The sequence below is a fragment of the Palaemon carinicauda genome, chromosome 22 (genome assembly GCF_036898095.1).
Source record: "Palaemon carinicauda isolate YSFRI2023 chromosome 22, ASM3689809v2, whole genome shotgun sequence".
In the NCBI taxonomy this organism is placed as follows: Eukaryota; Metazoa; Arthropoda; class Malacostraca; order Decapoda; family Palaemonidae; genus Palaemon; species Palaemon carinicauda.
In genome coordinates, this window is record NC_090746.1 from 2,276,666 (window position 1) to 2,289,918 (window position 13,253).

General features: G+C 33.3%; 2 protein-coding genes across 4 annotated transcripts in view; both read left to right on the plus strand.

Moving 5' to 3' along the window:
- LOC137616269 (cAMP-dependent protein kinase inhibitor alpha-like) overlaps nucleotides 1–4,188 on the plus strand; it is a 600,285-nt gene extending 596,097 nt beyond the window's left edge. For all 3 annotated transcript variants that reach the window (XM_068345889.1, XM_068345891.1, XM_068345890.1), the window contains one exon: nucleotides 430–4,188. In XM_068345889.1, the coding sequence (XP_068201990.1) occupies nucleotides 430–524 (95 nt within the window). In that variant the 3' untranslated portion in view covers nucleotides 525–4,188. The remainder of the gene's footprint in view (nucleotides 1–429) is intronic.
- A 120-nt stretch (nucleotides 4,189–4,308) lies between these two features.
- Nucleotides 4,309–13,253, plus strand: part of LOC137616276 (uncharacterized) — a 54,448-nt gene continuing 45,503 nt past the window's right edge. Inside the window, exon 1 of the mRNA XM_068345904.1 lies at nucleotides 4,309–5,125. The gene's annotated coding sequence lies outside the window, so the exon portion shown is untranslated. The remainder of the gene's footprint in view (nucleotides 5,126–13,253) is intronic.

Sequence of the window (13,253 nt, forward strand, 5' to 3'; positions counted from 1 at the left end):
GAATTCTTGTTTGTTTTTCCATATGAAGATTCTTTTTCATAAGTAGATGCATGTTTCATGAAGTATAGGAAGACGTTTGGTGAACCATACAGTAATACTTACAGATTACTATATCAAATTATAAGCCTGTGACTTTGTTGAGTTTGTTGTGATCCTCGGAGAACTTTATTGTTGTTCTCTCAAAACAGATTTACATCAAATGTATAAGAAGGCAAGCATTTATGTATGAGGATTCATAGATGTCTGCCTTAAATGTTTACTAAAGTCTTTTAACTATTTTCAAAAAATAGTACATTTTAATTGAAGTGTCTAAACATTTTCAAGGGCAACATAATTCCCATAGTTGTCATAAGAACTCTTGATTGTATTACAAATAATTTTCTTCATTATTAGATTCCCTGTATCCTCATATCTTCTTATCATCCACAGACTCTGGTGGAGCAAGTGGAGCAGTGGGTGGAGGTGCTACTGGAGGAGGCAGCGGCGGAGCTGAAGGGGGTCAAGACCAACCGTCAGGGTCCTAATTCGAACCCCAAGCCACCGGCGGTGGCATCTTCAAGTGACCTCATATACAGATACGAGTATAATCCACAATGAACGGAAACCCCAAAACTGTGGCGCAAAGTAGAACTGTGAATGATAATATCCTTAAAGACTTTGTTAGAAAAGCTAATGAGACTCATCATAATAACAAGACTCATGCTGTTAAAGCTTCTGAGATACTTTCATGTAATGGGAGCCTTTGATTTTCAAGGCAAAGTCAATTATTTAATGCAGCCATGCACTTGAGCACCTCTGTATTGCTGTGAATCAAGGGTAGCTGGATTTGAATGAATACGGAAGAGGTGCTATCTCACTTGCCTCAATTTGCCTATTCTCTGGTACAGTCTGGTGCTTTCCTATGCACCAGCTGACATAATTGGCTGTGTACTCTGTATTTACTGTGTGAATTAGGTTTAGGTTACCTGATCTTCTCTGGCATCAAATTTATCTTGACCACAACAGCTCTATTCTTCGTAGCACAGGAATTGTAAAGTCATTTTTCCCAGAGGCATTACGATGGAAAAATAACAATGCACCTTTCAGACTACCTATGTCTGATTTTGAAAAAAAAAAAGATCCATTAAGAAAAAAAAACTCCAGCAAGTCTCTTATTTTAAGGTTATTGATGTTAAGGAACAATAGAAAGTAATTTGTTGATGGCAAGTTGCTCTGTACACGAGCAACTGTCGAAATGTGATTATTAGTTTCTTAGACGCTGAAAAACGTCCATACAGTAATACTCTAGATCATGAGTTTTAGTTTATTCTTACGTAACATTAACTTTATACATAAATATATACTTAGGTATTGATGGCATTGAACTTGTTGGGGGTATAAGCTACAATGAAACCCAGATTAACTAAATCTTATAGCAGCAGAAGCATCAGCAGCTCTAGAGGACCAATATGAAGTGCTGTGTAGTTTGCGATTTGTGTTATGTATTTTGTGATTCTTCCGTTTCAGCGACAGTACTTGTACCATACTTCAGTTTTTCATTAAAGAATTAACATTGATATAGACTTTGGTCATAGCTTTAAGAATCTCTGTCGGCTGAATGTAATGATGATGTAGACTGATGATGTAGTATTCCTGTTGCATAGCTATCATCTGCATACATATACATATATATTGTATAGAGGATTATATGTGTGTATGTATATATGTATATGTATATATAAATATGTGTGTATATATGACCTTAGATTCATCTTCCGCTGTATTTCAAAAAAATGCTTAGCCTCAAAGGTTTTTTCCTTTGTGTGTATGTGTTTTCTTATGACATTCATTGCAGTATATTTTACACTGTGTGTTTACAGTGCAAGAGACATATTTTGATCATGTATTTACACATTGCAATCCAAACGAAGAAGAAATGTAAATGTAGATTCTTTTATTGTTTCAGTCAAGAAATTTCATGAAGGGTTTGGGAATTGGCGCAAAATCTCTGGTTGTTTTTCCTTGTTAGGTTCAGGTGCTGAATTACAACTGAAAATGGCTCATCACCGCAATCAAAATGTCTAAACTCGTACCCATAGTACAGATCAAGCCGGAATAACATAAGGTGAGATGGTCGGTCGCTCAGTTCCCGCACTGTGACGTCACTGGTGCCCGTCGACTGGGCAGTGCACTTAATTTACTGATACTTTTCCTCTTGTTAACCTTCAATATGTCTCTAGAAATAATGTTCACCGACATACTAGTACTGTACCTACATCATTACGGAATTCCAAAGCATATCAACCTACTGCAGTTTTCGGAGTAAACTGAGGAGTCAAGTTAGATACAGTGCAGTGTGTGGAGACACAATTAATGAATGGTTCATATGGAGTTGTCCCCACCTCTAGTAATGTTCTTACGTTGAAGGTTCCATGATTTCAATATTTATTTATTTTTTTTTTTATAAATGAATTAAAAAATATTTCTTTGCCTTTCAAGCAACAGTTCAGTAGTTTATTGTTTCTGGTGTAAGCATTAGAGTTTGCTATGAAGGAACAGGGAAGTCATAATAGTAGGACCATGCATAATGAAAGATATGTATCCTCGGGACTAGATTTTGTTCATGAGACCTCAATTAGCTTCGAAGGGTAAGAATTAATGCCAAGAAACTCCATCTGAGTGTCATAAAAGAATGACAGGATAATCTAATAGAACATATTCTATGATTAATAACTAATTAACCTCAGATATTTTCCCAAGAGAACCTCTTTTCGGATTTCCTTGCCAAAAAATGTCGTTGTGGCTCAGAGTTTCTTCTTTTCTGTGGCCTGTGAATATTAATGTATTGGGGTTGGAAATCAACTTTCGGGTTTTGCCATTTAAATTGATAGGTAGAATTTTGATTAAAAGTGACCATGAAAAGATTTGAAAGATCTTGCCATTATCTTAGTTGCAAAATTGTCAAGAGGCATTGCAGATTCTCCAGCCAGAAATTACACAGTAAGAAAAGAGGTAAACAAAAATTTATCATTATTAGGCAAATTTCAGTTATGGGAAACCCAGAAACCAGATAATGGTAAATAAGATCTAGTTAATCTACATAAGCAAGAGCTCCATAATTGCCAGGGAAAAATCTCTAATTACTCTTCATATGACATGTTGGGAATATTGAGGATAAAATGGTTATGATTTGTATTGTATTGCCCATATGAATAGAAATTCTGTCCCAAAGGGCAAAGAAAATATTACCCTATTTTGTTATTATCTCTAAAGCACTTGAACAGACTGGAAAAGGATTGTGGTGGCCGATGTGGTAATGTCCCTGACTGATGAACGCCAGACCGGAGTTCGTGTCCCGCTCAAATTCGTTAGTTTCTTTGGTCGCTGCAACCTCACCATCCTTGTGAGCTAAGAGTGGGACGTTTGGGGGAGCCTTAAGTCTACCTGCTGAGTCATCAGCAGCTTATTGCCTGGCCCTCCTTGGTCCTAGCTTGGGTAGAGAAGTGGCTTGGGTGCTGATCATATGTATACATGGTCAGCCTCTAGAGTATTTTCCTACTCGATAGTGCAATGTCACTGTCCCTTGCATCTGCCATTAAACCTATTGTTGACAAGGCTTACTTACCCTATAAATCTGCTAGTTAAAGGTACTCCTGTTTTGACCTGAAATTCAGAATCATGATGAAGGGAAGAAGAACCATCTATCATTACTAATGGAAAAGTATGATTTAGAAGGCTTTATACATAGTTAGTCGTCCTCTGAAGTAGCCAGGAGCATCATAAAGAAAGGTGTGTTTTAACAGTTTTTTATCCCTTTATTATTTTTGAAACTCGGTTAGTCAGAAGTCAAAGTTTAACAAACTTTTAATCTGCGAAAGCGTACTTTATAACAGAATAAAGGCTTAACTGCTGGAAGTTTCCGACACGATTTTTTTTTCCAAAATGAATATCTTGGACAAGTCATCTCTGTTTCGATCGAATAGTGCAGCTGTGCATTATCTATTTGCACAAATGGACGGTTGATGTTACATGCTTATACTTCCAAACCAAAATGATTCTCTCTCTCTCTCTCTCTCTCTCTCTCTCTCTCTCTCTCTCTCTCTCTCTCTCTCTCTCTCTCTCTCTCTCTCTCGTCCTACAGTACATCTCTTTCCGCTTTATGTCCTCTATTTCACTGTCCAACTTCTAACTTATCTTTCTTAGTGCAAATTCTGTGGCTTCATATATATGTATATATATATATATATATATATATATATATATATATATATATATATATATATATATATATATATATATATATAGGCGAACGGAAGTAGATTCTTCAACATTTTGGACTATATTTGCTGAGCTTTCGGGAACATCTCCCATCATCAGAGCTAGAAACATGAACCTAAAACATAATACAATACATAAATCAATAAACATAATTACGTTAAATCAATGAAACTCTATAAGAATCATAACAAATACATCAAGAATAAAATTAAATGAGGTGAAATAAAAAAAACAGACAAATCAAAGAAAATAAATGAAATGAATGAAGTACTGTATAATGGAAAACAGATATCGAGATCAAAGCAGATACACAGAAATAACCTGGAAAAGACTAAGAAAAATAATTCCCAAATCATAACAGTTATGGAAATCAAAATAATGCACAGAAATGACCTGGAATACAAGAAAAAAATAAAATACAAAAGCAGAAATCCAAGACTTATTTATCCTTAATATTTTGTATTTATAATTTTAGAATATAGGAATGTAGACCTCATAAATGATATGCATTGGACCACTGCTATTTTACTATTACTTTAGAATAAACGAAGTTTGCTGAATAACTTTAACACAACTGTGATTTAGTGACGAATTTTGTCTCGTGTGTGAATATTTCCGTCGACGGATCGGTGTTCATTTAAAGTGTTTCACAACGTGTTATAGTACTTTTTATAAGAGAAATATGATAAATTAACGATTGCTGTTCAATTAAAGTGTTTCTTGGACGTATTTCAATACCATTTCGTAATCAAGAATTTATAAGTTAACGTAACATGACTTCCTGTTGAGTTTTCTCTGACTGAATTTAGCCAAGTGTTACTTTCGCATATGCCGCCCACATTGTTTGCCCATTGTAACAATTTGAAAGGTAGGTAATAATTCTTGGTACTGACATTGTTTCTCAACACAGGTGAATTTTTTTTACTTGAATATAACCATTATGTAGCTGTAGGCTTAAAGCTGTCTACTATCCAGTCGCCTTCCTTGTTTTTGCCATCGTTATCGCAAGTAGGCCTACATTTTTCTATAGTAATTTAATTTTTCAAAAGAAGGGTCTACGTGTTGGAACAGGGGTAAAGTTATTGTCCCTACCGGAACTATAATGATACCGAACAATAATTTACGAAAATTTAAAGTTGTTAGGCCTAGGCGCAGTTTTGATGTTTATCATGCATATGCTGCGGCTATGTATTCACATAAACGTGTTCCTAACTATATACGAGAACTGAAAATGTATCAAGACAGTTTTTAGTTTAAAGAATTACAAGTTTATCATCTTTGGCTTAGCCTAGGTTTCTAACCTAATCTCCCACCACCTTTTCATTGCTAGCCGACATAGCCAATATATATCTGAATTTTTACAGCGATTGGTGCATATTAAGGTGATGTTTCAAAAGTTGATCAATTTGTATTGAAATTGGACGTATTTGAATATGTTTCTATTTATTGCTCTCACATGCTTGTCTTTGAAAGTGAAACACCCACTAATGAGTAAGGGTACTATGTTCTAGGTTGGGTTAGGTGAAAGTAATGTGTTCCCACGTATATGGTGTAAGGGTGAATATTTACCAAAGTAATCAGTTGCAAGTCAATATTTTTATTTTGTATTTTTTTTCTTTTTATTTTTTACTGCACATTTGTCATCCATTATGTCAGTAACCGTTAACGAAACATTTCCAGTGTTAGTGAACCTCTAACTAATTAAAATTCCTTTTAAAACTAATGAAGAAAATAAATTTCTTGATATAAATCACTCACTTCCTAGTAGGTTAGGACAACTAACCTTTTCATAACCTGCATACTTATAGATACAACATTTTTCCTTAAGTACACTGACTTCATGGCCCTTTGGACATGTTATTGAGTAAAGAAATTCAAAGCAACAAGCATTTAAACTAATATCATGATTTATACATCACCATTATCTCTGTAACTATAATTTTGTAATGACTGTGGTACAGTATATGATAAAAAGGACTTGGAATTTTCTAAAATACTATACCCATTAAACATATTTTTATGCTCTACTTATGATCATAGGTTTAAATGTCTTTTTCTGGCCACAAAAAAAATCAGGAATAAGTGAAATTTTTAGAACGTTGCTTTTTATAACCAAACCTTTGACCCTTATGTAATACTAAGTAAAATTTTACTTGCATAATGTAGCCTAACTCTGCCTATCTTTTTTTCATATAACCTTCAAAATTAAGCTTAGAATGTTTTGTTGATACTCATGGTAATCTAACATATTTAAACTTCATCTCAGGGTACCTATCCTAGCTTGCTTTTTCTAGAAGGAATTTTTATCGGCTGTACTTCAAAGTACAATTTTAGGGTTTCACTTAGGTTGCACCTAGGCACTGAATACCCATACCGACAGACTCTATGGCCCAGAATTCAGAAATCGATAAGTCATAATCAACTGGTGTCTTTGGCTAGTATGTTTGAAACTAGTTGGGAAAGGTATGACATTAATTTCTTAACGAAACTAAGTCGACCACGCCATTTGTTTAATATTGATAATTGCTGTAGGTTTTCCTTGGGTTATGAGGGGCAATTTGACACAGCACATTATTTTGTGCTTATTAAAAATTAAGGCTTTTATTTTTATAAGTTTCCTATTAATGTGTCCAACATACTCTATTACCAGGGAAGATGTTCGTTTCTAAATTTAACCTATTCCCCTTGAATAGATCCCCATAATCTTTTGGATATCAAAATAAAATATAGCCCTGATAATAATAGTCATGAGCACAGGGAACAATGTAAGTAGTAAGAATAATACTACAGTATATGACCCTGACAATTACTTGTCAAGGAACACATAAGGAACAACGTAAGTGGTCAGAAAAATACATGGGGAATAACAGTAGTCTACCTTTACCAACTTATGTAGTAATCTTACCATGCCAAAATAAATTCCATGTCTAGGCGAATGCGTTCATACGTGTTGCGTTATAACTCATCTGTGATGCCATGTCAAATTCCATGGAATAGGTGAGTTGAACCTTTGTCATCAAACTTCATTACTAGGTTCTAGTTACCCTACGAAATATACATTCAAACAGCTATCAACTGTACAGAAGAGGAACATCTTGAGCATGTCTCCTAAATATCAGTTGTGCTTTATAATTATTTCAGCTGTTAAGTAGCCTGGTTGTTAGTTGACTGTGGTGTTCCCTAGCCAGGCTAGAAAAGGCCATTAGCAGCCATACTCTTCCAGAGAGACTCGGGGGAATGGGAAAGTTAGCAACCTCTGGAGCGACCCTCGCAAATGGGTAAATGTTTATTTAAAGTCGAAAAAATATGTACATGGACAAGTTAGGGCAAAATAATACATTCATTTGCCCATCCATCGTAATATCTGATTTTATGCCCTATGGGCAATATCAGGTACTAATCATTGTTTCGGATTGGTTGGGTATATCGAAAAATATTAGGCGTATACTGTACATTGGTATCACGACATCATCGTATCTGAAAAGGAATAAAACTATCTGGTACCACTTTGCCGATGTTTTAGTGCATTGTGGGCATTACTTAAATGCCTTTGCAGTGTTTCATCAGCCCATAGCTGCACTAGCTTTATATCCTTCTACTTTACCTCTACTTTTGCTTCCTCTCTTCCATTTTGCTATCCGATCACTTCTAACTTCACCTCATTGCACTGTAGAGTTTTACCCTAAATCCACTTGAACACTAAATGGCCTCGCAAGTCCAATGCCATTTTGAATATCCCATATTTATAAATCCAGTAATATCTGGTACATTAGGTGAAAATGCAGCATGCTTGATAGATCAAAATTAAACTGGTTCCTTTCTATGTAGGTGTTAGATTGGAAAATGTTAAAAATCCATAGCAATTTGTAAGAGTTATCATACTTTGTGAGTATTTACAGTCATCGGAAATGTCAAGAACTCTAGCAAATATAAAATATCCTTAAGATAAGATAACGTATTAGTCAGCCTAATGGTTGAAAACTCACATCCATAAAATGTAAGGAAGTTAGCATTTATATGTTCATATATGTTTATATACATATCTTTCCAATAACAATTGTGGGTCTAGAGACATCTGTATTCTCAGCGATGCTCTAGGTCGTTAGTCTTCACATTTTCTTAAACGAGCTGGATTGACTGCTCTGTGGGACCTCTTCACAGATCTAGCAAAGTTGGCGCTACACCATTTTCCAGTACAGTATCCACTTTGGCCGATTGGACCACCTAAAGGTAGAATAAAGGATGGCTTTATATATCTATCTATCTATCTATCTATCTATCTATCTATGTATATATATATATATATATGTGTGTGTGTGTGTGTGTGTGTGTTGAAGACCTTCCATGAAGCTACTATAAGCTAGATTCCCCCCCCCCCTTCCTTGGAGCCACTACCTCTTCCATTCATTTCTACAAATTAAGTTCGATGATTCTCCTGATCTTGATTCTTTCCCATTTCTGGGTATCGACAATAGGTAGGAATGTCATCTGGTGGATTTGTTCAATTACTAATAAAGTCATTGATGGAGGAGAAAATTGTTTGAGAAGTAATAGAATCTATTATTGCGGTGAAATTCATTTTTTTCTTCTCGTGTAGGCTACTCGTATAGCCTCATACCTAAAATATTAATATATATATATATATACATATATATATATATATATATATATATATATATATATATATATATATATATATATATATATATATATATATATATATATATATATATATATATATATATATATATATATATATATATATATATATATATATCTTGCTAGTGTGGTAAAGAGCTTTTTACTTCTGTAGGCAAAAACTATGTTTATGGATGGTCCAATTTAAGATTTAAGGTAAACGAATAGACATAACTGAGGTATGTCGTTGTACCGTTTATCATTACTGATCAAGTCCGTTCGTGAATTGTTTGTGATGAGCCTTTCAGATGTCATAAAGCACCTCCCTAGATTAAGTTCCAATATTTATTCATTTTAAAATCAATGGCAAACACAGAGTAAATTATTTTCGAGGTTTTTTTTTTTTTTTATATTTCACTCAAGTTAATTTCATTTGTCTTTTTATGCAAATGGTCAATATTTGAGGTGGTTTGTAAATATGGTCTTGTGGATGTCACACACAGTATCTACACATTCGTGCAATCATTTAAAGTGCATATATGGCTGTATGTACAGTACATATTTATATATACACATACCTAATATGTATATGAAAGTATGCTCACCCCTACGACACTTCTTTCAATTGATTCGGTAGCATTGAGGCTGCTACCTATAATTTATGGTTCGTAACTTTCCGAAAGAATTATCTGCAGCATTGTTGCACAGTAATATACCAGTGTTATTTCAATAAGGGAATAATTGCTATGAATAACTATGTCCATAGAAAATACACAGGAGTCCTCCCTTACAGATTAAGTTTTTGAAGGAAGATGTGACTAAATAATAGATTTAATATATCAGATTTAAAGATAGTAAATTCTTCCATGTTTTGTTATTGACATTAAACCCAAACATTGAGCTATGTAGAAATTTCATCATGATTTTATATTCTATTTTTAATATTTTGGACAATTTTTAAGGGTTTGTGACTTATGTATGCTTGTATACATTCATGATTCTTATCATAGTATTTGAAGTGGGTAAAATAGATATGTGTTTTAATTCATTGATAAATTATGAAAATAACAGAAAGTGCCTATGAAAAAGTATTTTAGGTATTAAAAAAATCAAGGGAAATTAAAAGCAATTCTAAGAGCACAACCTAGTTTTAACAGATAGACTACCTTTGATATCTGAATTTTATATTTCATTGAATTAGCACAAATACTTGGCAGTGAAATAAGTCTTTATCAACTTTATAACCAAGACGTTCTTGATAAATATCTAAAAGGGACTAGGTATTGATAATATATTTTTTGAAATGGAATAAAGACTTAAGAGGTTTATAAAAAGACTTCTAGAGATACGGTAGCCATTTTGCGTCTGTAAAGAAAGACAAGTTTGAATATTTTCTTAATTCGTGCAATAGTTATAAATTAAAATTAGTGATACTACATAGTATGTAACGCCAAGGTATGTACTGATTATCGAAGAATAACTAAATACAGTATAGCATGCCAGTACCCAATATTTTCTTTTCAGGAAATACGTAATTTTCATACATTTCCTGTACTTATTTTATTCCGCAACTTCCGTTAGTTTTTATTGAAATATTAAATAAAGTACTGGTCTCCTCTTGAAAAAAGTTTTACCTTGATTTCTTAACCCTCCACAACCAATTTAAAGGAGCCTTTTTTCTTAAAATTTCATCTTCCAGAGAATATTTTTTTTCTTCTAATTTTGAGAAGGGTGCAATTCCTTTGGAAGGTTTTATTTCAATACTTTTATTCTGAGGTTAATGGATTTCAATTGATATTTGCCCTCTTCGTGAATTAAGTATATTCACACAAGTCACTTGGTGTGTATTGACATTATGTATGCATACATACTATGCCCATGTAACTGTCGTATATATATATTTTTTGTACATAGCAAAATACTTCTTTTTAACCAACTTTGATAGATATTGGTGAGAAATTAGTAATTTTTTTTTAGTTTATTGTCAAGTGTAGCTTGTTTTTGCTAGAATGAACAACAGGCAAATCATCCAGTAACCTTAAATATCAAAGAGCTCTGGCATTTTGACCTTAAGATCTTAGTCAGTAGACGCTGGCCAAATACAGATGCAGTTGGCAAAGAACTGTGTTTTAATAAAATAGGATTTCAGGACAGTGTACATTGCGTCCCCATATGTAATTTCAAGTCTATTTTTCAGCATTTCATTGCAAACAACATGGTTTGTTATATGTTAAGTGATAACCTTGAAGGTGTATTACTAGAAAATATGTCAGATTGATTTCATTGCTGATTATGTTATATAAACGTTTTCACATCTTATCCTACAGTTCTGTTATTCAACATTTTCATAAAATGATTTTGAGCTTAATATTTTTATCAGTTTTGGTTATACATTAAATTGTGTATGGTAAATTTGTTTAAAATTTTGCTTCTATATTTATTATGGGAGTAGACAACACATTATGTAAAAATCATCCATAGAACCTTCCGATCAATTTATTTTCCTGTTACTAAGCATCATAATTTGGTTTTATAATACAGTATATTGTTTTTATAATACAGTATAATGAAAACATGTAGTAGTTTATACAGTTCACATTTTGTTACAAAACGAGATAAGGAAACTGATGGACAAACATTGCTTGTACTGTATTTAATTTTGCTGTACAGTAAATGTTTTATAGTGTTATCTGCTGTTTAGTCATTCCAATTATTTTTTCATTGAATATATATTATGGTTGTCTCTTGATGCTGGGAAAATAGTTGATGAAAACGATTTATCCAAGAAATTACCAAAGTTACAACTTCATTAGCAGTAAAGCAAAATGCCCATTGAAATAGTTTTTATTTGTACTATACTTATTCTTAGTAAACAAAAATGTTTTGGAAAAAATATATTAAGTACTGTAACTGCACAGTGTCATTTTAATTAGATTAATAACAAAATGATGATCCCATCAGAGCATGGTCTGTCACACTACATCAATTGTGAAAATGTCAAATGATTTGTGTACAGTTTGTATTACGTGTTCCTTAAAGGGCACACTCATTTCCTAAGAAATAAATGTCTGTTGAATAAGATTATGCTCCTCATTCAACCAAATGGTTACTATTAAAATGTCTGTTGCATAAGGTTATGCTTCCCATTCAACCAAATGGTTACTATTAAAATGTCTGTTGCATAAGGTATGCTCCTCATTCAACCAAGTGGTTACTATTAAAATGTCTGTTGCATAAGGTCATGCTTCCCACTCAACCAAATGGTTACTATTAAAATGTCTGTTGCATAAGATTATGCTTCCCACTCAACCAAATGGTTATTATTAAAATGTTTGTTGCATAGAGTTATGCTTCCCATTCAACCAAATGGTTACTATTAAAATGTCTGTTGCATAAGGTATGCTCCTCATTCAACCAAGTGGTTACTATTAAAATGTCTGTTGCATAAGGTCATGCTTCCCACTCAACCAAATGGTTACTATTAAAATGTCTGTTGCATAAGATTATGCTTCCCACTCAACCAAATGGTTATTATTAAAATGTTTGTTGCATAGAGTTATGCTTCCCATTCAACCAAATGGTTACTATTAAAATGTCTGTTGCATAAGATTATGCTCCTCATTCAACCAAATGATTACTATTAAAATGTCTGTTGCATAAGATTATGCTTCCCATTCAACCAAATGGTTACTATTAAAAATTTAATAATTTTTTTAATGATTGAGAATGCTTTTATAATTTATACATTTTAATATATTTATCATATAAAAGGTATGATAGACTTTTGAATGGGAAAGTAAAACATAACAGAGACTGATAAAGGAAGAACGGTGTTGTTTTAAACAAGGATCTAGCATTTTTTATGAAACCGTTATGTGAACAGTCAAATTAGGAAAAAAATTATATGTGGTATAAGGACCTTAATCTTTTCTTTCAGATATGGTAGAGGGATTGTGGAAGATGTTGAGAATGTATGGCATAAGTGGTGTTATAGCCAGTGATTTTATCCTTCTGTAAGAGTTCTAAACGTTGTAGAGGTTATATGAGGAAAGTATTGCTAGTGATTCGAGCCTTCCGGAAGCCTTGTGAACTTTGTAGAGGCTCTGGAGTCAGTGCTTGTGGTGTTGAAGCCAGCGATTTTAGCCTTCTGGAAGCGTTAGAATTATTGTAGAGGCAGGAGAGGGACTGGCTTGATGTGAGGGTATCGCAGAGAAACTGCTGAAGCTGTTGAAAAATTTGAAAGTGTCTGTAAGAGAAGAGCTGAGATTAAGTGTAAACACGAGTATGGTAATAAAAATTGAAGAAAATTAGAAAGTAGGGGAAATGAATGTCAATATGAATAGTTGAATAATGAAAGT